This window comes from Oncorhynchus nerka, linkage group LG24, assembly GCF_034236695.1.
Source record: "Oncorhynchus nerka isolate Pitt River linkage group LG24, Oner_Uvic_2.0, whole genome shotgun sequence".
In the NCBI taxonomy this organism is placed as follows: domain Eukaryota; kingdom Metazoa; phylum Chordata; class Actinopteri; order Salmoniformes; family Salmonidae; genus Oncorhynchus; species Oncorhynchus nerka.
In genome coordinates, this window is record NC_088419.1 from 60957135 (window position 1) to 60983987 (window position 26853).

Consider the following 26853-nt stretch of genomic DNA (forward strand, 5'->3'; position numbering starts at 1 on the left):
GAAGTGTTCTTCAATAGTTTTCTAGACGTGCGTTTTAGTCTCAAGCACTTTCAGGCTAGTTTTGAGATACATTTTGAGCAGTGGAGGCTAGTGGGAGGAGCTATAGGAGGAATGACTAATTGTAATGGCTGGAATGGAGTCAAACATGTGGTTTCCAAATGTTTGATGTGTTTGATACCGTTCCATTTATTCCATTCCTCCCATTACAATGAGCCCGTCCTTCTATAGCTCCTCCCACCAGCCGCCATTGATTTTGAGATACTCCTACCCGAGGTATAATGAAACAGAACCATATTTTTCTATATCTCTGAGGTCTCTCATATATTAAATGGATGGTTGTGTGAAAATATTTTACTGCAAAAGTGGTTAAATTGATAGATATTGTGGGGTGGACCAAATAAGCTCATGTAATCCAATATTGCTAGTAGCTGTTCAATAGACAACTTCCAAGTCAAATTTGCTCTCATTCAGTGCTGTATGGTCATGCCTGACAAAAACACATACAGTATCACATGTTTTGTGATGTTGTGGCTATTGTAATCTGCTATAAAACACCCACTAAACTAAAAATGTGCAGAATAATGCCTGGCTGGAAGGGGGTGCGCCACATAAACACATCTAACCCAATATTGCAATCTCTGTTATTGCTCATATGTGGAATACAACTATTCAGCTGTCTACCCTACATACACAAACAAACAGCATTAGAATATCTTCATGCATCTTGAAAATATAGACCTGTAAACACACAGATAGAATAGGCAGAAATATCAACTATGAATATTTATGATGAACTTCCATTTTTGGTAGCTGTTCAATAGACACACTTCCAAGTCAAAATTTCTCTCTGATGTATGGTCCTGCCTGACAAAAATGCATGCTGTTACACGTTTTTTTAATGTTGTGGCTATTGTAATTGTATCTAAGGAAAACAAGTGGGCTCAGACATCAAAATAAAATAAAATTGGGTCCAAGGTTCGTTCAAGGATTTTGCATCTTCAGCCCCTAGTCTTGCAATTAAGTCAAAGGTGCATTCACAGATTGTCTTTATATTTAGACTCAATTCCAATATGGCGTCCAAGATCAAATATGGCTGCCATAATAACGTTTGATGGAAGTTATTAACATTTGATGGAGGTTAAATCACCTGCAAATAGGAATTTTGTAAATTAGAGGAATTCTTTTCAGTATTGTGAACAACACTCAGGCCTATAAAGACTGTTGTTGTGAACCAATTTTATTCTGAATCCAAGATGGCCAACATGTTTACACTCAAACATCGTAGCCTGCATATAAGTAGCCCTAGTTAATTTTGTATTGTGTTATTCTGTCTTTAAAATGGTTTCATAAGGCTCTTCGTATATCTAGTTAGATTATTTAGAATGTAACTAGGTAATAGACTATGGCCAAGAAGCTTTGGTTGAGAGGGACATAACACAACTCCACACACTTACACATTTGAAGATGATCCCAGGGCTCGATGGACAGTGAAGGGGTTGCAGAGTAGGTGGAGCTGGTCAAGCATGGTGCACAAAGGCCACTGTCTCACAGTCAATCCCTAGCCACCATAAACGATCACATACAGCAAGTTTGCTTCTTGTTTGCCATAAATGCCATATGTCCTTATACAGATATTGGTATTACTGCAGGTTCGCAGACCAATGCATGAGTCACCCCAGCATGAAAACGAATTATACACATGTGAGTCCAGTTTAGCTGTCACATGGGCTGACAAGTCCTGGTTTTTAGCAATAGGTACAGATGAGGACAATACACGCCAACAATTTTCAGACAACATTTTGCTGGAGGACTGATGCTGGAGTGGGCCTATCAATGACTTTTCTGGGAGATTTAAGATGGCATTGACATTGGAGAGGTGCAATTCCAATGACATGTGAAGGACAAATAAGGTAATGGCATTTCTTGTCAATTAGTGTCAGTTTGTGTTGGTTCACTATAGTGAACACCTATCTGCCTTATGCTCTTGTCATATGTGGTTGCTTCCTGCCCATACACAATAACGGTCACCAAGCCAACATATCAAGGGCATTGGTGACATAATTTAGGACCTTTAAGGTTGCAATGACACATCCATAACCTGAGCGGAAACCATATTGCATACCAGAGAGAATACTACAGACATCAAGAAAGCCACTCTGTTGATTATTAACACGTTTCCCCAATACTTTTGATAAACAGTGCAAAATAGACATTGGCCTATAATAGTTAGGATCAGCTTGGTCTCCCCCTTTAAATAAAGGACGAACCGTGGGTGCATTCCAAGCAATGGGAGCCTCCCCGGAAAGGAGAGACAGGATAAAAAGGTCAGAGATAGGCTTGGCGATGATAGGGGCAGCAACCTTAAAGAAGAAAGGTTCCAAATCATCTGACCCAGATGTTTTTGGGGGGTCAAGTTTAAGGAGCTCCTTTAGCACCTCAGACTCAGTGACTGCCTGCAGGGAGAAACTTTGTAGCAGGGCAGGGGGAAAAGAGTGAGGAGCATCAGGGATAGTCACATTAGAAGGGGGAGATGAGAAAATGTTGGACGGGCGAGGAGGCATGGCTGAGTCAAATAGGAATCCTGACTTAATGAAGTGGCGATCAGAGCTCAGCCATGTGCTCATTTTCATTAACAACCACATCATCAGCATTAATGTGCATCACAAATGCAGTGAGCCAGCAGAAGGTAATGTTGGATTCAGGGCAGGCCTCAAATTTCCCGGCAGTATCAATGACTACGCCCCCTAGAAGTTATATATAGTGGGGCAAAAAAGTATTTAGTCAGCCACCAATTGTGCAAGTTCTCCCACTTAAAAATATGAGAGGCCTGTAATTTTCATCATAGGTACACTTCAACTATGACAGACAAAATTAGAAAAAAAATCACATTGTAGGATTTTTAATGAATTTATTTGCAAATTATGGTGGAAAACAAGTATTTGGTCACCTACAAACAAGCAAGATTTCAGGCTCTCACAGACCTGTAACTTCTTCTTTAAGAGGCTCCTCTGTCCTCCACTCGTTACCTGTATTAATGGCACCTGTTTGTACTTGTTATCAGTATAAAAGACACCTGTCCACAACCTCAAACAGTCACACTCCAAACTCCACTATGGCCAAGACCAAAGAGCTGTCAAAGGACACCAGGAACAAAATTGTAGACCTGCACCAGGCTGGTAAGCAGCTTGGTTTGAAGAAATCAACTGTGGGAGCAATTATTAGGAAATGGAAGACATACAAGACCACTGATAATCTCCCTCAATCTGGGGCTCCACGCAAGATCTCACCCCGTGGAGTCAAAATGATCACAAGAACGGTGAGCAAAAATCCCAGAACCACACGGGGGGACCTAGTGAATGACCTGCAGAGAGCTGGGACCAAAGTAACAAAGCCTACCATCAGTAACACACTACGCCGCCAGGGACTCAAATCCTGCAGTGCCAGACGTGTCCCCCTGCTTAAGCCAGTACATGTCCAGGCCCGTCTGAAGTTTGCTAGAGAGCATTTGGATGATCCAGAAGAAGATTGGGAGAATGTCATATGGTCAGATGAAACCAAAATATAACTTTTTGGTAAAAACTCAATTCGTCGTGTTTGGAGGACAAAGAATGCAGAGTTGCATCCAAAGAACACCATACCTACTGTGAAGTATGGGGGTGGAAACATCATGCTTTGGGGTTGTTTTTCTGCAAAGGGACCAGGACGACTGATCCGTGTAAAGGAAAGAATGAATGGGGCCATGTATCGTGAGATTTTGAGTGAAAACCTCCTTCCATCAGCAAGGGCATTGAAGATGAAACATGGCTGGGTCTTTCAGCATGACAATGATCCCAAACACACTGCCCGGGCAACGAAGGAGTGGCTTCGTAAGAAGCATTTCAAGGTCCTGGAGTGGCCTAGCCCGTCTCCAGATCTCAACCCCATAGAAAATCTTTGGAGGGAGTTGAAAGTCCGTGTTGCCCAGCAACAGCCCCAAAACATCACTGCTCTAGAGGTGATCTGCATGGAGGAATGGACCAAAATACCAGTAACAGTGTGTGAAAACCTTGTGAAGACTTACAGAAAATGTTTGACCTCTGTCTTTGCCAACAAAGGGTATATAACAAAGTATTGATATAAACTTTTGTTTTTGACCAAATACTTATTTTCCACCATAATTTGCAAATAAATTCATTAAAAATCCTACAATATGATTTTCTGGATTTTATTTATAATTTTGTCTGTCATAGTTGAAGTGTACCTATAATGAAAATTGCAGGCCTCTCTCATCTTTTTCCTACTTTTTTGCCCCACTGTACATATATTTATATTCTGGACTCTGACATTGTTATGTGATTATGTGTGTATTGCTAGATATTGCTGAATTGTTGGGGCTAGAAACATAATAATTTCTCTGCACCTGCGATAACATCTGCAAAAATGTGTACGCAACCAATAAACTTTGATTAGCTAACAATCTTGTGAAAAGACTTGGAAATCAAAGAGCTATTCATTTTGATGTTGCAAGGTAGTTGGGTCGAGCACCTTTGGAGCTACTCTTGAATTTGCCACATCGGTGTCAGAAGTTGGATTGTGGTCCAGTGAGACCCCCAAGTCATATTGATTTATTGATGGGCTTAGCAGGGAGCAAAGAGTCACAAGTGCTACATTGTAAACCAGTAGGCCTATGTATGCCATAGTTTGAAATACCATGATTCTATTCTCCGGAGATTGTTAATGTTTGTTTTATTGCAATAATACCACGGACTACTGTATACAAATAGGACCACACAGAAGAAACAACATTTTGGGAAATAGTTGATTGGTGTCAAGTAATGTTCCCTATCATTTTTTTAGGCACTAAGCAAATTTCAGGTCTGCTGAGCGCAAACTTGAACGTTGTGTAAATTCTGTGCAACTTCCAGCGAGTATTTACTGTGAACACTGAGGCTGTACCCGCTTTAAGTTACAGTTTTAGACAGAGGTCAAGTAGGCTACTATGGCTATTTGATCATAACGTAGGTCTACCAGAGTGGCCTACCATCAAAAACCATGGAGAAAATAGATCCCATAACATGTTATCATAGAAATAGCTGTTATATCAGTCAGCCTACAGTAGCAGCCAATGTGTGGTGTTCAATGTAGGCCTACATTCCATGAGACTTTGAAAAAACATGTAGAGCTTAACATTAACCTGTTTATCCACTTGACCTTCAGACAAGGAGGTGACTGAAAATGTTGTTGTGTTGTTTGATGCGAGAAACCACTTTACAAAATAAAATGCATTATTATTCCCATACCATTATTACAGAGAATCAGACAAACTATGCCACCCTCTGACTATTGGCTCCTTAGCTTATTCAAGCCTCTCTCAAAATACAACACTGCCCCTTTAAGACATAAAAAAGCTCTTTACCTGACATGCTTTTCAAAGATGTTCTGCCTACAACAAGATCTCCTGCATAGTTTGTTTTGCTTCGGTATTTTGCATTGAAAGTTGCTAATAGTTGTGTTAATTCGATCACAATTCCCACAGTAAAGGGAAACGCTGATAGTGGTAATTAACTAAGGGTAAAACTCTAGAAAGTTGAGTGAAATTCAATCTCGTGCTTCTCTGAGCGGACTGATATTTATTCTGAGCAAGCCCACTGCTTAAAGTGAACATTGTCATGAGAGCCCAGTGGCCCTCAATTTAATTGGACTGCAAGCTTGTATTAAAATATATTTGTACCTGGATGCCAAATCACATCTGGAAACTGTCATGTCCTGTAATGATTCTATACCTGATGTAAGAAAATTGCTTTAGACAGGAACCCTGCTAAGGCACTTGGACTTATAATACATATACAAAAGTATGTGGACACCCCTTCAAATTAGTGGATTCGGCTATTTCAGCCACACGCGTTGCTGACAGGTGTATAAAGTCGAGCACACCACCATGCAATCTCCATATACAAACATTGGCAGATAGAATGGCCTTCCTGAAGAGCTCAGTGACTTTCAATGTCATAGGATGCCACAATAACTGTTTGTCGGGAGCTTCATGAAATGGGTTTCCATGGCCGAGCAGCCGCACATAAGCCTATGATCACCATGTGCAATGCCAAGCGTTGGCTGAAGTGGTGTAAAGTTCACCGCCATTGGACTCTGTAGCAGTGGAAATGCGTTCTCTGGATTGATGAATTACGCTTTACCATCTAGCAGTCCGGCGTACGAATCTGGGTTTGGCGGATGCCAGAACAACGCTACCTGCCCCAATGCAAAGTGCCAACTGTAAAGTTTGGTGAAGGAGGAATAATGGTCTGGGGCTGTTTTTCATGGTTCGGGCTAGGCCCCTTAGTTCCAGTGAACTACATTCTAGAATTACATTCTAGATGATTCTGTGCTTCCAACTTTGTGGCAACAGTTTGGGGAAGGCCCCTATCTGTTTCAGCATGACGATGCCCTGGTGCACAAAGCGAGGATAAATCAGAAATGGTTTGTTGAGAATGGTGTGGAAGTACTTGACTGGCCTGCACAGGACCCTGACCTTAACCCCATCAAATACCTTTGGGATAAATTGGAATGCCGACTGTGAGCCAGGCCTAATCGACCAACATCAGCGCTCAACGCTCTTGTGGCTGAATGGAAGCAAGTCCTCGCAGCAGTCTCCCAACGTCTAGTGGAAAGCCTTCCCAGAAGAGTGGAGGCTGTTATAGCAGCAAAGAGAGGACCAACTCCATATTAATTCCCATGATTTTGGAATGAGATGTTCGACGAGCTGGTGTCCACATACATTTGGTCACCTTAGCATTGTTTCACAATTTGCATCACTGTGATTTATCAGTTTGTCTTTGAAAAATATAGATGTTTTGGCTTATTCTATGTTGTCGACAGATGTTAACTGTATATCTCTTGTTAAATATTTAACAAATGACCTATCTATATTCCATATGATTGATATTCCTACACAGTTGAAGTCGGAAGTTTACATACACTTAGGTTGGAGTCATTAAAACAAGTTTTTCAACCACTCCACAAATTTCTTGTTAACAAACTATAGTTTTGGCAAGTCGGTTAAGACATCTACTATTTTTCACTTATAATTCACTGTATCACAATTCCAGAGTTGTCAGAAGTTTACATACACTAAGTTGACTGTGCCTTTAAACAGCTTGGAAAATTCCAGAAAATGTTGTCATGGCTTTAGAAGCTCCTGATAGGCTTATTGACATAATTTGAGTCAATTGGAGGTGTACCTGTGGATGTATTTCAAGGCCTAACTTCAAACTCAGTGCCTCTTTGCTTGACATCATGGAAAAATCAAAAGAAAACAGCCAAGACCTCAGAAAAAAATTGTAGACCACATATCTGGTTCATCCTTGGGAGCAATTCCCAAATGCCTGAAGGTACCACGTTCATCTGTACAAACAATGGTGCGCAAGTATAAACACCATGGGACCACGCAGCCGTCATACCACTCAGGAAGGAGACACGTTCTGTCTCCTAGAGATGAACGTACTGGTGTGAAAAGTGCAAATCAATCCCAGAACAGCAAAGGACTTTGTGAAGATGCTGGAGGAAACAGGTACAAAAGCATCTATATCCACAGTAAAATGAGTCCTATATCCACGTAACCTGAAAGGCTGCTCAGCAAGGAAGAAGCCACTGCGCCAAAACCCCCATAAAAAAGTCAGACTACGGTTTGCAACTGCACATGGGGACAAAGATCATACTTTTTTGGAGAATTGCCCTCTGGTCTGATGAAACAAAAATAGAACTGTTTGGCCATAATGATCATTGTTATGTTTGGAGGAAAAAGGGGGAGGCTTTCAAGCCGAAGAACACCATCCTAACCGTGAAGCAAGGGATGGCAGCATCATGTTGTGGGGGTGCTTTGCTGCAGGAGGGACTGGTGCACTTCACAAAATAGATGGCTTCATGAGGATGGAAAATTATGTGGATATATTGAAGCAACATCTCAAGACATCAGTCAGGAAGTAAAAGCTTGGTCGCAAATGGACAATGACTCCAAGCATACTTCCAAAGTTGTGTCGTCGCTCTGGATAAGAGCGTCTGCTAAATGACTTAAATGTAATGTAAATGTGTCAAAATGCCTTGAGAACAACAAAGTCAAGGTATTGGCGTGGCCATCACAAAGCCCTGACATCAATCCTATAGAACATTTGTGAGCAGAACTGAAAAAGCATGTGCGAGCAAGGAGGCCTACAAACCTGACTCCGTTACACCAGCTCTGTCAGGAGGAATGGGCCAAAATTCATCCAATTTATTGTGGGAAGCTTGTGGAAGGCTACCTGAAATGTTTGATCCAAGTTAAACAATTTAAAGGCAGTGCTACTAAATGCTAATTGAGTGTATGTAAACTTCTGACCCACTGGGAATGTGATGAAAGAAATAAAAGCTGATATAAATCTTTCTACTATTATTCTGACATTTCACCTTCTTAAAATAAAGTGGTGATCCTAACTGACCTAAAACAGGGAATCTTGACTGGGATTAAACGTCAGGAATTGTGAAAAACTGAGATTAAATGTATTTGGCTAAGGTGTATGTAAACTTCAGACTTCAACTGTATGTAATACCAATGAACTGTTGTGGAAGAATCTAATTTCAAGAGTTAAGAAGTTTCAATACAGGAGTAAACACACAAACAGCATTAACTTACTGTAAAAAGCCTTTTATTACATTCTTAAATCCACATATTGTATCCCCATTGTACAACAAAACTCTTAAATGTGTCATATTAATAATATATTTGAGATATCTTATTCAAATCTATATTGATTTCAATAATAATCTTATAATAGAATGAAAACATGATAAACAGAAGGATCATGACAAAAGACTAACTTTTAGGGAGATATTCTTAAAAACATTATTTTTTTCTTTTTTTGAATTAAAACTGTCCGACAAAAAGGAGGACACTAAACGGTTGACAAAAAAATGGACAGATAACTATAGAAATTAAGAAACAAAAGATCACAACAAAAACAACACAGGATTCAAAGATTAAAATCTATCTTTCAGTTTCAGTACATTTTAGACCCTATTTCTTCTACAATTCAAAAGTCCTGTAATAATATTGATATTAGACAGGGGTAAATCTTTGATACTTCTGTGATCAACATTCACAAGAACATGTACTGTACACAGTGATCAAGGTTTAAGGTCTTCTATTCGGTGCAGTGTCTGACTTGGCTAACTGACGAAGACACTGCAGTACAGAGAGCCCAGCTGTCTCCCTGAGTGACTGAGTGGAAATGTAACTGCACACCTTGAGAACTTCCTCCAAAGACGGAAAAAGCAGTTTTAGGTCTACAGATGACACTTTATGAATACTGAACAATCTAAGTTATTACAAAGCATTTACACCTTGTTACAATCTTCTCCCCTGCCTTGCGAACTATAAACTCAAGTCAGTTAATATTAGCTCTGTGTAAAAGTAGAATGTTGTTACGTTGAGAGAACTTAAAGGTCTCTGGCTGGAGTGCTTATTGAGTCCACTAGGCCTTCTACCAGGACTGTTTAGGCCCTCCTAACTGAAATTGGGAAAGACATTATAGCACAGTTGTAAGCACCCAGAAAAGTGTATCGCCCTAAATTCCAACTATTTAATGTATATAGTATGGCGAAGAGCACTGTTCCAGCAGTGCAAGGTGAAAAATCAGATTTTATTTGGACAGAAGGTATCCAAGGCCTGAAAGTGATTGTCTCTTTTTGTGGTAAAGGTATTCAAAGTATTCCACTCTGACCAAAATGTTCACACATCAGCTTGTCTATGTACAAGCTTTGTACTGTGGGCGGTGAAAGCTTTAAATCCAAAAAGCCCGTTCAAGAATTGTTAAAAAGTAACATCCTGCCACACCCGATGTCCCTCTCCCAAGATAGAGATGTTAATCTAACTATGACTTTCTGGTAGAGATTAATAAAAGGCTGCGCTCATTGAAGACAGAGAGGCAGATTTAGTGTTCTCAAATAAACAGCGAGGGGAAAATATATCTGCATAAAATACATATTTTTGTATGTATATCATCATCCTTCAAATTATGACATCTCATATACTCTATAATCTGAATGTAGAAATCCCTAACTCAAGGGGGTAGCTGATGGCTCTGTCAACCCTTTGTAGTGCCATACAGGTGTACTCTCTTAATTTGACCAGTTTCTCACAGCAGGAAAATAATCCTGCAGCAACAGGAAATGTGAATTATGTGGGTTAATACATTTTTCGTTTGGAATTCACAAACTTTATAAGCTTTTTTTAAACCTTGAATACACTACAATTTGCATTTATTGTTGTGCAGTAAAATTATCTGCGACAACAGTAATCAAATTAAGAGATCACATCTGTATGTGTTTGGGAGAGGGTGAGGTAGAAGGGGGGCATCATTAACAAATCAGCATACCTTCAGTTCAGTCTGAAACAGTAGACTGCTTGAACACACAGGGAGGGCATGAGTCTCCACCTTCCCCCTGCTGGTCAAAGGTCAAACCCCTTTCCCCATTGCAGTTGTTACCTATGTGGGAGCACAGGAAAGTGTTTGCCACCGGTTTGTTTTCTTCTCATCATCTGATTCCTTTCTCAACAAAGTCCCACAGATCCCACTTCTGTTAGATACAGGAGGACAATCGGCAGTCTTTGAGTTGGAACCCTGAGATTCTTGGTAGCACGAGAAAATGGTCCGGATCGGGTGGAGGGCTCTTAGATGGTAAGTGCTATTAATCTAATCATTTTTCATACCAGTTCCCCAGAATATGGTCAGGCAGTCTTTGACTGACAGATGAACATTCATCACACTGTCCTGGGGAATCTATTTATCTTTATTTAATTGCCTTTATTTAACCAGGTAAGTCATTGAAAACACATTCTCTTTTACAATAACGACCTGAATCATTCTATATATCTATATATATATAAATCCCTGTCTAATTTTATTTTACATGATTAAATATAAGTTTATACGTAAGGAACGTTTAAAAATACTTTCAAAATACTTCTGTGATTCTCTCTTTCTCTCTCTAAGTGGCATTTGCAAGGGGAAAGGGTAGTGGGACCGAGGTCTTTGATTGCATTTTAAAAAATAAAGTCAAGAGCTCAAAAATATCAGTGTCTGAATGTGTGCCTGTAAAAATACATATATAGGTCAGCATAAGTGCTTTGTTTTAGTGCTGTGTGTGCAAGTCTGCGTGGATGGTAATAGACACCCTGGGTCTCTGTGTCCATGACTTGCATGCAAAACAAATCTGCCTGACTATCTGTTTGATCTTGGTCCCTTTAAACAGTTTGTTCATAGCATACAAAACTGCAAAGTATGGGCACTACCAAATAAGAAACTAAAATTGAGCTGTAGAACTGCAATAAAATAAAATAAAGATCTACACAGCAACTCCTCCATGGGGCAGGATAGTAGGGTGTATAGTACACTCTGTCTCAAACCTAGGGCTGTGCTGCATGTCTGTGGGGTACATTCAAAGACATCATACTCGTTTTACAGAGGACTTTAACTTGAGGGAGATCTCAAGCTCTTTTTGAAAACCATCTGATATTGCAAAATTACATTCTCAGAACCATTTTAGTCAACAACAAAAATAAGTAGCATGCTCATAGTACCCAGCACCTAGTGTTGAATTTCATAGCCTGGACTGGCTTACAGTCCAAGCGACTGAGAGTAGTGTTCCTAAAGTGTAGCGTGCAGGATTTTCACTGAGCTGCTGGTTGCTTCGCTGTTGCCACGTTCCTCTCCCTCTCTACCTCTTTTTCCCTACATCTTTCTGTCTCTATATGAATCACTTTCATATCTGAACAGATGTTTAGCCCATTGTGGAGTCTGGGAAGGTGATTTCACTGCTGAACACCTCGCGGTACAGAGGGGGGAAATTGTATGCCGTCTCTGGGTGGAGGAGACGGAAAAACTTGAGCTTGTCAATGTGGAGATTGCAGATGGACTTCATCATGGGAAGCTTGGACACCATCTTAGAGGTAGAAGAAGAGAGAGAGTGAGACAAGGAAAAAGAGAGACAGAAAATGTGTATTTTTCACATTTCACCCCATATTCACTAACAAAGGCCTGTTTGAGGAATAAAGGAATATATCATCCCCTGCCAGTCTGTACCTTTGCCAGTTTCTCCTCCGATGAGCCACATCTATGTAGACAATGCTGCAGAGAGAGATATACTTTCTCTTGAAGCTTCTGCACCTGTTGGGTGTCTTTCAACCATGGTCGGTCTGGAGGAAAAAGAGAGCGACAACCACAGTTAGACTCTGCTGTTTTTCCTTCTTACATATTACTTAGTGTCTGATTTAGAGCTGGGAGTGTGAGAGGATTACCTGGTGACAGGAGAACAGCAGCACTGAACAGAGCCATTTCCTCTTCAGAGAGCTGTATACGGCTAAGGCTCTTGGCCAGGTCAAACACGGCACCCACAAGGTCATCACAACCTGGGAGAAAGCAGGGGGAAAAACAGGTGTCATAAAAACAAACGCTTTTTTTTAAACGGAAACTAATGAAAGGTTGACCTAGTGTGTGTGAATACACCCACTATGTGGGTGTGTGAATAAATATGAATGATTTGGTTTCATAAAGAGGGGACTCACCAAGAGCTTTGAAGGTCTGTGCACTGGCAAACTTGCCATCAAACAGAATAGTGTTGTTGATGGGGTTGTAGGCACGACACATGCGAATCAGAAGCACATCCAGACATCCTGAAGAAGAGATCATAAATATACCACAAAGATGAAGAGGGAGAGATGGAGAGGGAAAGACAGAGAGGGAGAGACAGAGACAGAGGTAGAAAGGGAGAAAAAGGAAACAGAGGATGCTCCAACATGTATACACAAACAACATTAAATAGAACATGAATTCCATGTTGTCAGTTAATAAAATACATATATTTCATATCATAACAAATTATATGTATTTCAATAAATTATAAATAAAATCATTTTTCAAATAAATTGTTTTACAATTCAAACAATGATGATGAACAAACATCACATAATGAAAAACCAGCGTGAGAATAATAACTATTTTCTTCAAAATCGTTGGAAACAGAATGTGGTCTTTGCATCATATGTTGTTCATTTATGTAGCAACCTCCAGGTATATGCAAAATGTAGTGGCCCTATATGCAAAATGTGACAAATACAGTATTTTGTGTGCACAAATTAGGTGAAATTATTTGTATATGCTAAAATGTAGTCCAAATGCTGGAATTTGTATTCCTAACTATAGACACACATGTTTTTCAGATATACTATTGTGTATTAATGTTGTAGTACTATACTACAACATTAAGTACTGAGACATGTTAATGAAGTAAATGGATACATGCTCAGGTTGTGTGAACAGGAACTATGCTTTAAGGTCAGAGAAAGCTGAGGTCATGGAATAGTGTTATGAAATGCACTCCTCCTATGTCCTAACAGTAGGTACCGACCTGCTTTGAGAAGAATGATCTGGTCGTTCTGACAAAGATCCAGGAATCCAGTGATGCGCTTGGCAAACTCCACCACGTACTGGATGGCATTGGTGAGGTGGATGGCACAATGCTGCCACATGACTTCCGCAGACTGAAAGAGAGACCAGAGGGATGCCCATGTTATATATGACATTTGGAATAGCACATAGGGGTGTCAGAGTATATAGGTCACAGAGTACTAGGCCACTGAGTTAATCCTGCTACAGGACATTGATGTTTACCTTGCTCTGGAAGCTGCGTGTCTCCTCAGGGGTGTACAGGGACCAGACAAGTCTCTTCAGCTCCTCACTGCCGTGCTGACTGGTCTCCATGTGAGACTTTACCACACTAGCAGTAATACGCTCTGGAAATGGACAAGTCAAGTATGGGTTAGCTTTCAACCACACTCAATGAAAAACAATCTAGTGATCGTTATATTGACACAAAGCAGATAATGATAAGAGTGACAGTTCCACTTACCGATCTCAAGTATTGAGAACCCCTCGGGTAGAGTGTTGAGCAGCGTGTGTGTGAACAGGCTGGACTCATGCAGCAGCTGGTACTCGTGCTTGATGTGGTGGTTGCCATCTCTGAAGTCCAGTCCGTTCTGTTCGGGCGAACTCTGAGAGGAGGAGCTGCTGCCCCCTATCATCTCCAGATTGCAGTACTCTCTTTCGGCGCCCTCTGGTGTCAGGGGTAGGTCGAACAGCAGGCCATCCGGCAGAGTGGCGATGTCGTCAAGGTCGCTGAGGGCAGCACTTGAGCCTCTGCTGTATGCCCGGCCATGACCTTCGACCTCGGCTCCCACCTCACAGGCGGCAGCTAACTCCTGGGATGCCTGGTGCTTCTGGACCTCAGCGTATAGGCTGTCTCTCTGCTTTTTGGACATGCGGCCAAACTTCACAGCTGTACCAGCAAAGGAGATAAAGAGTCAGTCAATAACCAGGGAATAAATGATGAGCTCATACACCCATATGGAGCCAATATAAAACTAAATATAGAATAAAAACCACTGATATTTGAATTCCATAGCATCACTGCTGTGTCTCTGGCATGATTCCAGCAGTGATTTCACACAGTATAAATGAACTCTACACATGGCCTTTCAATAAGACCCGGAGAGCCCTAGCATCCAGTGAAGAGACTGACAGACAGTGATGCCCTCTGGACTGACCTTGTTGTGTTTGTGTTTGACACTCACCATCACGGCTCATGCCCAGGGCCAGGCACTTCTGCAGCCGGCAATGTTGGCAGCGATTCCGATTGGTGCGGTCAATCAGACAGTTCCTCTGCCGGGAGCAGGAGTACGTAGCATTGTTCTGCTGGCTGCGTCTGAAGAAACCCTACAAACACACACACAAGCACCATGAACACAGGTACAGAAGCAGGGAGGGCTGAAGTACTGGACAAGGACATACAATATATAAATATCTATATTGATTGAATTTGCTGAGGGATGAGAGTACGATAAACTAAAATAGAACACTCAAGTGGAGTGAACAGATTTCCAAGGCACGCCGAGGTTGAGGTCGCTCACCTTGCAGCCTTCACAGGTGATTACGCCATAGTGGATCCCTGATGACTTGTCCCCACAGATCTTGCAGGGTATTACTTCAATTTGTGCTGGAAGGAGAGAGGAGGAACATTTTTATTTTTAATTATTTCACCTTTATTTAACCAGGTAGTCCAGTTGAGAACAAGTTCTCATTTACAACTGCGACCTGGCCAAGATAAAGCAAAGCAGTGCGACAAACTACAACAGTTACACATGGAATAAACAAACGTACAGTCAATAACACATTAGTGCATTGCATACTTAACACATTTGAACATGTTAGGTGGATGTACATTATTGAGTGGTGCTTCATACAAGTTGTCCAATAGCTGTTATTCAATAGTCCCTAGACTAGATCATAAATTCTACTTTGATGGTGTCTTGGGTTGGGTTAATTAATCTCTAGTATGACATGGTTCAATCTTCTGGTGATAAGGAGTCTTGTGAATTGTGCCAGAACTGTGTGAGAATGTGCACGAGAGGTGGAGACATAAGAAACATCCCCATAAACGCTATCAAATAAGGAGGAATAGCCACCTTTTAATCTGTTTCATCGTTATTACCAACTGCCCTGATTTTGAACCCAAAATAAACACTATGAAATGCAAAAGCCAATCTGCAACAATTTGCAGATAAAAAACATTCCACCCAAGCGATAAAATATAAAATGTATTCATATGAAATATTGTTTAAATGTCGTGGGATGAAAGAAATTAGAACAATGCATCCTGCCAGAATCTACAAATGGAACACATAGACTATAACTTTAACAGTGTGTGCAACAGTGTGTGCACAGCCCTGAGCCCTCTCTCCCTGAAACATGCTGTTTTTTAAAATTATGCTGTTTATCTAAGTGGCAGGGCCTCCTATGGCCCAGAGTAGCAGGTCAATTGCATTAGCTGGGGTCTGGGGTTATAAAGTTTCACTGGCACTGTTCCTCCTCCAGGGTGAACTAAATGTCAAGAGGTTAACAAAAGCACCAGCTTCAGGAGAGCGTCCGACACTACAGAAGATAAAATGGCTACTCTAAAAAAACTATTGTTTTTTTTCTCTGTTTGCTTTGACTGCTGGGTGTGTTGAATGATTTTTTCTGAACTACTTTGTGTTACAGTGACGCAAGGCGTTAGGTAACATTTCATTTGCAGGCAGCAACAGTATTAACTGCCCTTTACCAGCTCATCAAAAAAGGAAATAAATAAAGGCAGTGGGAAAAAAAAACTCTCTCTCTACCACATCCAGCACTCCTGGCCCCCACCCTCTCCATGTTATATAACTGCTGTCTGGCTTTGCTCCACGAAAACACTCATTCAGGGGAGGAGGTCACCCTAGCAATGCTGTGAAAAGCCAACCCTCCCCTTTTGCTCACATTGGTTCCTGGGAGCATAGCTTTGTCTCTGATATGTTAACTCACATGCCGCTCAGCTGCAGAGCAGTCAGGCTATGAGAGAGAAGGAGCTGTTCTACTGACACACTTTCCCATTCAGCAAGGGGGAGGTACTTCGGGTGGTGGCCTTGCAAGGCATGTTATCCGATTTCTTTCTTTCCTGTTTTAAGTTGGAACCAAATCTGGTTCAATCACTGACAGGGGAATGGAAATGTTCACAGGCTTAAGAAAACAGTCTATGTTTGATAAGTGAAAGATTAATGAGCACTTTAGAAACTGTAGAGTAAATACAGCTGTATTGCCATCCATTTTCCACTTATGTAACACCAGGCAGTACAAGAGTATTTTCAACATACAGTATATTCTGAAGGGGCCCTGGCTGTAACTTACACTGGTGCTCAACTTGTGGCAGCATGTCAAGTATTTCAGTGCAGTTTCAGCTGTCCATAAAACTATTAATACCCCTAGCATGGCCACAGAGACCTGCAGGAATGTAATGGGCTGCCTGGACATAGTTACATAAAGTGCTCATGGATTCAACACTTGAAACTTTTCACACAATTCAAATGGATGACTAATTCATTTGAGGACAATCTCTTAATTACATGGAAGTATATGGCATGTAAAGTACACACAGCACCATATTTTTTTCATTAATTAATTAAACCTTTATTTAACTAGGCAAGTCAGTTAAGAACTTTTTATTTTTTACAATGACCATATAGTAGTACGTAGCACTACGTAGCAGTTCAGAATGTCAGCAATGTTTCTGGACATTTTTCATGGGCCTTACATTTCTGGTTTGATCAATGGGTCAGGGACGTTTGACCTGTAGTCATGCTCTGTCAAGTTTAGACCAAGGACTATTTGGATGTTACTCTCATAAATGCACTCTCTAGGAAAACAAAAAGTAATAATTATGTAAAAATAAACATTGCACCATGGTAAATACCAGGTAATTAGTGGGCAGTAAAATAAAGTGTAACCAATATGAGTGAGATAAGATGATATACAGGGCATTTGGAAAGTATTCAGACCCCTTCCCTTTTCCCACATTTTGTTACATTACAGCCTTATTCTAAAATGGATGACATGTTTTCCCCCCTCATAAATCTATACATAGTACCCAATGATGACAAAGCGAAAACAGATTTTAAGAAATGTTTGCTAATTTATAAAAAATAAAAAACAGAACTTATTTACTTACTTTCAGACCCTTTGCTATGAGACTCGAAATTGAGCTCAGGTGCATCCTGTTTCCATTGATCATCCTTGAGATGTTTCTACAACGTGATTGGAGTCCACCTGTGGTGAATTCAATTGATTGGACATGATTTGTTAAGGCACACACCTGTCTACATAAGTTCCCATAGTTGACAGTGCATGTCAGAGCAAATTCCATGAAGTCAAGCCATGAGGTCGAAAGGAATTTTCCGTAGAGCTCCGAGACAAGATTGTATCGAGGCACAGATCTGGGGAAGTGTACCAAAACATTTCTGCAGCATTGAAGGTCCCCAAGAACACAGTGGCCTCCATCATTCTTAAATAGAAGAAGTTTGGAACCACCAAGACTCCTCCTGGACCTGGCCGCCCAGCCAAACTGAGAAATCGGGGAAGAAGGGCCTTGGTCAGGGAGGTGACCAAGAACCCGATGGTCACTCTGACAGAGCTCCAGAGTTCCTTCTGTAGAGATGGGAGAACCTTCTAGAAGGACAACCATCTCTGCAGCACTCCACCAAACAGGCCTTTATGGTAGAGTGACTAGACAGAAGCCACTCCTCAGTAAAAGGCACATGACAGCCCACTTGGAGTTTGCCAAACGGCACCTAAAGGACTCTCAGACCATGAGAAACAAGATTCTCTGGTCTGATGAAAACAAGATTGAACTCGTTGGCATGAATGCCAAGCGTCACGTCTGGAGGAAACCTGGCACCATCCCTATGGTGAAGCATGGTGGTGGCAGCATCATGTTGTGGGGATGTTTTTCAGCGGCAGGGACTGGGAGACTAGTCTGGATCGAGGGAAAGATGAACTGAGCAAAGTACAGAGAGATCCTTGATTAAACCCTGCTCCATAGAGCTCAGAACCTCAAACTGGGGGCAAATGTTCACCTTCTAACAGGACAACGACCCTAAGCACACAGCCAAGACAACACAAGAGTGGCTTCAGTCTCCGAATGTCCTTGAGTGGCTCAGCCAGAGCCCGGACTTGAACCCGATCGAACATCTCTGGAGAGACCTGAAAATAGCTGTGCAGCGACGCTACCCATCCAACCTGACAGAGTTTGAGGATCTGCAGAGAAGAATGGGAGAAACTCCCCAAATACAGGTGTGCCAAACTTGTAGTGTCATACCCAAGAAGACTCCAGACTGTAATCGCTGCCAAAGGTGCTTCAACAAAGTACTGAGTAAAGGGTCTGAATACTTGTGTAAATAATGTATTTCAGATATTCATTTTGAATAAATTAGCAAATATTTTAAAAACCTGTTTTTTCTTTGTCATTATGGGGTGTTGTGTATAGACTGGTGAGGGGGGAAAAACAATTTCATCCATTTTAGAATGAGGCTGTAAGGTAACAAAATGTGGAAAGAGTAAAGGGGTCTGAATACTTTCCGAATGTACTGTAGGGTATATATATATATATATATATATATATATATATATATATAGAGAGAGAGAGAGAGAGGACTACTAAGTGGGAGAGCAGTGTTGTCAAAGTCTGAAAATGTTCATGCTATCACAATCTGCAGACAATTGTGATTGAGGATGGGATTTGATTAGAGTTGTAGTGCCCTAAAGCAGTTAGTGGTACTGTCAGTTATCGGAGGTCATATATCTTGAGGTATCTTCTGAGGCAACTCTGTGTCAGTGTGAGTCTCTGCCGGTCAGTTTGCTTGTCCCAGCAGTAAAGACTGTAGTCACAGAGACTTTGCTCTCTTATCTTACTCCAAACAGCTCATAGGGAGTCCAAAGGTCCTATTTACCTTGCACTTTGTATTTACTTGACACACTGTATGTTTAACCTACATTGCATATGCGTTAAGGGTTAAGGTATATATACAATATAGAACATCTGGTGTGAGGTGCTCTTGTCCTAGAGCTTTATTGCAAGGTGAAGGGGACATTTAGTTGATTAAACATAACCCTCTCTCTGGGCTAGGCTGCTGATGGGGCCTACAGTACCTAGCACCTGTTTTCTAAACAGCTTTGTCGATAGTGATAACTTCTCCCTCTCTCCACGTCAGCGTGGCCTACCTACACAAAGTAGTATTCTGTGAGAGTGTATGGATGATACAGAGCCCTACTCTTTAAATATGCACAAGAGGATTGAGTATTTCCTCTGTAGAAGTAACAGGAGTGGACTGAGAGTGGACTTAAGTGTGTACGGTACCAATGATGGTGACTGACGATCTAGCCCAGCTACATTAGGTAACAATCAGTGATACTGTGTTAATACTAAATATTGCGTAGGAAAATAAATGACATAACCAGATTGTACTTTTTGTTTTGTTTCCCAAAATGTATACTTTTTTGTTAAATGCTTTTATTTGGTCGTTGCTTTGACTTTTTCATTGAATTTCCACATGTATTCTTATTTTATGGGTGTGGTTTGTGGCGTATGAAACATCCACTTCTCTTTTGCTCTCTATATATTTTACTCCACTGCCATACATACTTTTGAGTGTAACATACAGTTGAAGTCGGATATTTACATACACCTTAGCCAATTACATTTAAACTCAGTTTTCACAATTCCTGATATTTAATCGGAGTAAAAATTCCCTGTCTTAGGTCAGTTAGGATCACCACGTTATTTTAAGAATGTGAAATGCCAGAATAATAGTAGTGAGAATGATTTATTTCAGCTTTTATTTCTTTCATCACATTCCCAGTGGGTCAGAAGTTTACATACACTCAATTAGTATTTGGTAGCATTGCCTTTAAAATGGTTTAACTTGGGTCAAATGTTTCAGGTAGCTTTCCATAAGCTTCCCACAATAAGTTGGGTGAATTTTGGCCCATTCCTCCTGACAGAGCTGATGTAACTGAGTCGGGTTTGTAGGCCTCCTTGCTCACACACGCTTTTTCAGTTCTGCCTACAAATGTTTTATATGATTGAGGTCAGGGCTTTGTGATGGCCACTCCAATACCTTGACTTTGTTGTCCTTAAGCCATTTTGCCACAACTTTAGAAGTATGCTTGGGCTCATTGTCCATTTGGAAGACCCATTTGCGACCAAGCTTTAACTTCCTGACTGATGTCTTGAGATGTTGCTTCAATATATCCACATAATTTTCCATCCTCGTGTTGTCATCTATTTTGTGAAGTGCACTAGTCCCTCCTGCAGCAAAGCACCCCCATTCTCCTCCAAACATAACGATGGTCATTATGGCCAAACAGTTCTATCTTTGTTTCATCAGACCAGAGGACATTTCTCCAAAAAGTACGATCTTTGTCTCCATGTGCAGTTGCAAACCGTAGTCTGGCTTTTTTTTATGGCGGCTTTGGAGGAGTGGCTTCTTCCTTGCTGAGTGGCCTTCCAGGATATGTTCATATAGGGACTCGTTTTACTGTGGATATATACTTTTGTACCTGTTTCCTCCAGCATCTTCACAAGGTCCTTTGCTGTTGTTCTGGATTTGATTTGCACGTTTCGCATCAAAGTACGTTCATCTCTAGGAGACAGAACGCATCTCCTTCCTGAGCAGTATGACGGCTGCGTGGTCCCATGGTGTTTATACTTGCGTACTACTGTTTGTACAGGTAAACGTGGTACCTTCAGGCGTTTGGAAATTGCTCCCAAGGATGAACCAGACTCGTGGAGGTGTACAATTTTTTTCTGAGGTCTTGGCTGATTCCTTTTGATTTTCCCATGTCAAGCAAAGAGGCACTGAGTTTGAAGGTAGGTATTGAAATACATCCACAGGTACACCTCCAATTGACTCAAATGATGTCAATTAGCCTCTCAGAAGCTTCTAAAGCCATGACAACATTTTCTGGAATTTTCCAAGCTGTTTAAAGGCACAGTCAACTTAGTGTATGTACTTCTGACAACTCTGGAATTGTGATACAGTGAATTATAAGTGAAATAATATGTCTATAAACAATTGTTGGAAGAATTACTTGTGTCATGCACAAAGTAGATGTCCTAACCGACTTGCCAAAACTATATAGTTAACAAGAAATTTGTGGAGTGGTTGAAAAAAGTGTTTTAATGACGTATGTGTATGTAAACTTCCGACTTCAACTGTATCAATCTGGATTTCCCTGACAGGCCTGAGTGGTATACTATGAAGCACGCTAGATCTACTCAGGCTTTTAGAAAGCTAGACAGCTTCAGTTAGCTTCACATTCCAGGTCAGGCTTCATCCGTACTATGAACGGTGGATATTGCTCATCTGCCTGCCGCTAACTCTAGCAGGCTTGTACTGTAATTGCTCGTACATGTCACACATGGCTAGTCGAACGCCGAACTCTTCATTGAGACAATGCTGAAACATCAATCAATGGGCGAGTCAGTGCCATATTTTAATTTGTGCCGAGATCAAAATGAAAGAAAAGTTATCTTGCAAATTCAGCAGGCTATGGTGTGAAACAGGCTTTTAGAAGTGCCGTCTTTATTTTAACTTTATATTATATACTGATGGCAGCATTACAGCAACATGGAGGAAGCAAGTGGAAGGGGAAGAGGGTAGGGAACTTGTTTGTCTGCCATATATTAAAGATACAAATTGGATGCTATATACTGTATATATGGAGCATACAACAATCTTAGCTCTGCATATTTTCCTGCAAAGAGACAGAATCTTAGATCATTTATTATGGTATTCTCCCCATGTAGCTTATTTCGAGTCACAGGTTAAGGAGTGGCTTAAAAATCATAACATTTAAAATTGGGTTGTGTTGGTCGATGATTGTGTTGGGTGATGATGGCAGTGTTGGGCGATTTGGAAAGCAGTCAACAATATAATAATACTCTTAGGAGAAAATGTCATCTATAACTCACAATCTGTTGATACTATGCGATTAGAAAGGTTCAAATTTCCTGTAAGACATCACAGCACATTTGAAAAATATATGGCACATGGAAATCAAAAGAGGGTGGTCTACAGAGACGGGAGGGATAGGCCGAGAGCAGCTGAGGGTTGGGAATAAAAAGCACATGATTGGTAATAGTTATTACTGAAAACACTATATACTGTATAATGTAGACCGGAGATGTCTGAGTACTAGCTATCCAAAATATGTCTGTATAAAAAAAAGATATATATCTTTGTTATGTGAATGCTGTGAAAGTACCATGTATGTAAAATGCGCGTAAAATGTATATGTAACAAAAAAAGCTGTAAAAACAAACATTTTAAACAAATGTACTTTTGTCCTCTGCTTTGGACACCATATAATCGTGTGTGCTCATCCCCCCCACTGAAACATATTTAGGGCTGTGCTACAACCACATTTCGACACATCATATATAACTCCATGTCTTTACGACTCTGCTCCCAAACAAATAGTCAGACTGTACTTTGGGCCAGCAGTTTTTCATTGTATGTAGCCTATAGCCTTAATCTGAGGTCCGTTGTTTTTTTCCTGGCCAGGCAAATTTCCCAGCACTGGTCTAGTTATACTGTATAGGGAGTCAAAGGAGGATGAATCAACTCTAAGCAGGGCAAGAGTTAAAGCTCCAGGGAGTGGAACATTAGCAGCCAGTTGTCAGAGAGAGGCACCTTCTCACACATTCTGTAGCCCCACTGTGAACATCTCCTGACAGATAATGACTTTGAGCTTGATCAACAGTGCCCTTGGGAGTAGAGAGATGCCTCCACTGCTCTACTTTGTATTTGATCCCTTGCTAAAACTATGCACTACATGGCTGTAGCACTTCAGACAGTGTGGCAGACAAGAGTTCTCTTCTCACCTAGGAGAAGTGCACTTCATAAAAGTAATCACTACAGTGGCTGCATCCATTAAGTTTACAGTGGTCCTGCCATTGGCACCTGGGGGACCATGCATATCCACAGAGGTGTGGATCACTGGAGAGAATGAGAGCTGGGAATTTCATAATATATCCTATTACATTAGCAAGCAGTCCTTAAAAACAAATGGGTGACATAGATTCTGGTTGATTTAATCAAGTAGCTAAACTCACAATGGAAACAGGGTGAGGGCTGAGAGGTGAATGTAGGCTACTGGTTGTTGCTACCCATTATTAATGATTGATGATCTTTCAGTTTATGTAAATAATTTGCCATAGAAATATGATACAAAACAATCTGTTAAACACTGATAGGCTACACAGATATCTTTTTTTTTTAAAACAATGTAGCAAATAATATGTGGACTATAATAAACTTTATTGGTTTAATTTTCCTTGTTGGCAAAAGTGTTTACTTATGCATCAGCAAAGTCTCTGTTGTTGACACACAACCCGCATTGGTTTGTACATGCCAATGTCCTCAGATTGAAGTAGTGGCTAATGGATTGTTTTAGAAATTACGATACCCCTCAGAAACCATGCCTCCACAGTCCCCACCAATCCTGCACCACTTCGCTGAATGCTGTGTAATCCTCAATGACAGAACTAGGTCAATGGAACAGTGGTCTCTCTCCCAGTCCTCCATGCCGGGATGAAGAAAACAACAACGCGCCCTCAACACGCGATATCAAACACCCGCTGCGCACCACCAATTAGAACTGACACGAAATCAGCACTCTCGAGTTGAGGGGTTGGGAGCATTTTTTAATATTTGTATTATTTTAATATTATATTATAAAATATGTTTAAGTTCATTATGGCCAACAATAGTCACTCCGCCAGATAACCTATAACCTACCTAGTATCTAGGCTACATGCAGAATGGCAAACTGAGCTGAACAAACATCATCTCTGTAGGCCTAATAACAAATGGATTACACGATTATATAATGTTTTTCGTGAAAGCCATTTCAATCACCACCCCTCTTACATAACCAAAAACGATTGCTGCCAATTGCTGGCGAAAAAAAGTAACTACATCGAAATGATTCTTGTACATCGAAATGATTCTTGTCATCCTACATGCAAAGACAAACAGATCACCCTCGAAGTTTATCTGCAGACTGATTGACACACATTTACATGTCATATATGTATAGTCTAAGCCTATGGGAAACGGCCGCAAATATCCATGCAAATAGATATATACTTAAACTTGAATTTTATGTATTTTTAAAAATGTATCTGATTTCTAAGTGCAGTGGTTTTAAGTATCTAAATACGATAGAGTACTGGGTTATTTGTCTTAAAGCATGTCATGGTCGAATAGTCCGTTGAAGTTTATCTGAGATCTGTGTCGTCGTTCATTGCCAAGCGCGCCTGATTTCAACACGCGCACTTCAGAGCTGACTGTACAGTAGGCTACTTCAAAGTAATGCATCCACCACAGTTTACATTATTCCCATACAAAACGTTAACGAGCAAAATAACATATTTGTTTAAGTATTATTAGAATAAACGTACCTCTCATTTTCTTGCTGTATTAATTTTTAGTCATAAATCTCCAGGTAGGCGAATGAAAATAAAATGGAGGAATATAAACAAGCTTTTTCGCTCCAAAAAGGAGCAGTTGAATAAAAAATAAAACAAACTCTCATATGTTTTCTAATAGCTGGTCTGTGAAACAAACAAAATATCAAACGAATAGATTATTAGTAAGATTGTTTCCGTATTTACTCCGTGTAGCATAAGTATTCTTCCTGTAATTCAGCGTGGACTGTACGCAATAAAATATTGTAGCTCCTGGCCTTCCCACTTCGTTCCTGGACAAGAGCTCAATGTCTTTTTTCGCTCGCTGCTGTAACCTACTTTCGGCGCGTGGACTCACGTGCTCTCGCTCCACAAGCTCCGCCTCTTGCGCCGTCAGCTGTGCGCGCGCCTTTCCGTGCGCTTAAATGAGCATGCGTGGGAAAGTGTGGCAGTGTGTCACAAGAGCAACATCGTGGGAAATATTCCTCCAAAGCAGACTGGTTCTAGGGTTTTCTTTTCCTCGTTAAAAGATTAATAGATGCTGTGATTCAAAAATATATCAAATGTATGTCTCAAATATACCTAAGCACTAAGGTGCTCTGATTGTGGGTTTTGCTTTTTTCTCCTCTCACTTAAATAAGGCTATTTTGTTATCAAATAGGTTGTAGTTGTGTATTCATAAATCAAACCTGTCTAATATCAAACTCGTCCTATTGCATTTACTTTAGTACATTTTTTAAATATCAAATTTATAATTAATTAACTAGCCTATACTTTTCTTCAGTTAGAAACTATGAACCTATTCATTATAAAACAGCATTATGCATCCATTATGGAACTCATATGAAGACTGAAAAGGTTGAACATTTTGGAAACACTGGTAGTTTACTACAACGTTATTAAACGCATAGAATAAAATCCATATAGTTCAATGGCCCTCAGAGACAATTGCTCAGCAATATGCAAAACAATATATATAATATGTATAATAAACCTTTATATTAAATATATTCATATGATTTATTGTTATGAGCTGCATAAAACATATATGTTATGTAGAACACAATATTACTGGAAAAGGAATAAACATGTTGCTTAGCGCCTCTTCAACCTCAGGAGGCTGAAGAAATTCGGCTTGTCACCAAAAGCACTCACAAACTTCTACAGATGCACAATCAAGAGCATCCTGGCGGGCTGTATCACCGCCTGGTACGGCAACTGCTCCGCCCTCAACCGTAAGGCTCTCCAGAGGGTAGTGAGGTCTGCACAACGCATCACCAGGGGCAAACTACCTGCCCTCCAGGACACCTACACCACCCGATGTTACAGGAAGGCCATAAAGATCATCAAGGACATCAACCACCCGAGCCACTGCCTGTTCACCCCGCTATCATCCAGAAGGCGAGGTCAGTACAGGTGCATCAAAGCTGGGACCGAGAGACTGAAAAACAGCTTCTATCTCAAGGCCATCAGACTGTTAAACAGCCACCACTAAAATTGAGTGGCTGCTGCCAACACACACTGACACTGACACTGATTCAACTCCAGCCACTTTAATAATGGGAATTGATGGGAAATGATGTAAATATATCACTAGCCACTTTAAACAATGCTACCTTATATAATGTTGCCTACCCTACATTATTCATCTCATATGCATACGTATATACTGTACTCTATATCATCGACTGCATCCTTATGTAATACATGTATCACTAGCCACTTTAACTATGCCACTTTGTTTACATACTCATCTCATATGTATATACTGTACTCGATACCATCTACTGTATCTTGCCTATGCTGCTCTGTACCATCACTCATTCATATATCCCTATGTACATATTCTTTATCCCCTTACACTGTGTATAAGACAGTAGTTTTGGAATTGTTAGTTAGATTACTTGTTGGTTATTACTGCATTGTCGGAACTAGAAGCACAAGCATTTCGCTACACTCGCATTAACATCT

The 26853-nt window shown here is 40.6% G+C and overlaps 1 protein-coding gene across 1 annotated transcript; it reads right to left on the reverse strand.

The window, feature by feature from the left end:
• Positions 1-8640: 8640 nt before the first annotated feature.
• Positions 8641-25200, reverse strand: LOC115108356 (nuclear receptor ROR-beta-like). The gene is made up of 10 exons (XM_029632579.2): positions 24877-25200; positions 14975-15060; positions 14639-14780; positions 13918-14343; positions 13680-13801; positions 13417-13549; positions 12575-12682; positions 12308-12418; positions 12093-12205; positions 8641-11952 (listed from the first exon to the last, which is right to left on the reverse strand). The coding sequence occupies exons 1-10, from the start codon at positions 24881-24883 to the stop codon at positions 11791-11793; spliced, it is 1410 nt and encodes a 469-aa protein (XP_029488439.1). The 5' UTR covers positions 24884-25200; the 3' UTR covers positions 8641-11790.
• Between the last annotated feature and the right edge of the window lie 1653 nt (positions 25201-26853).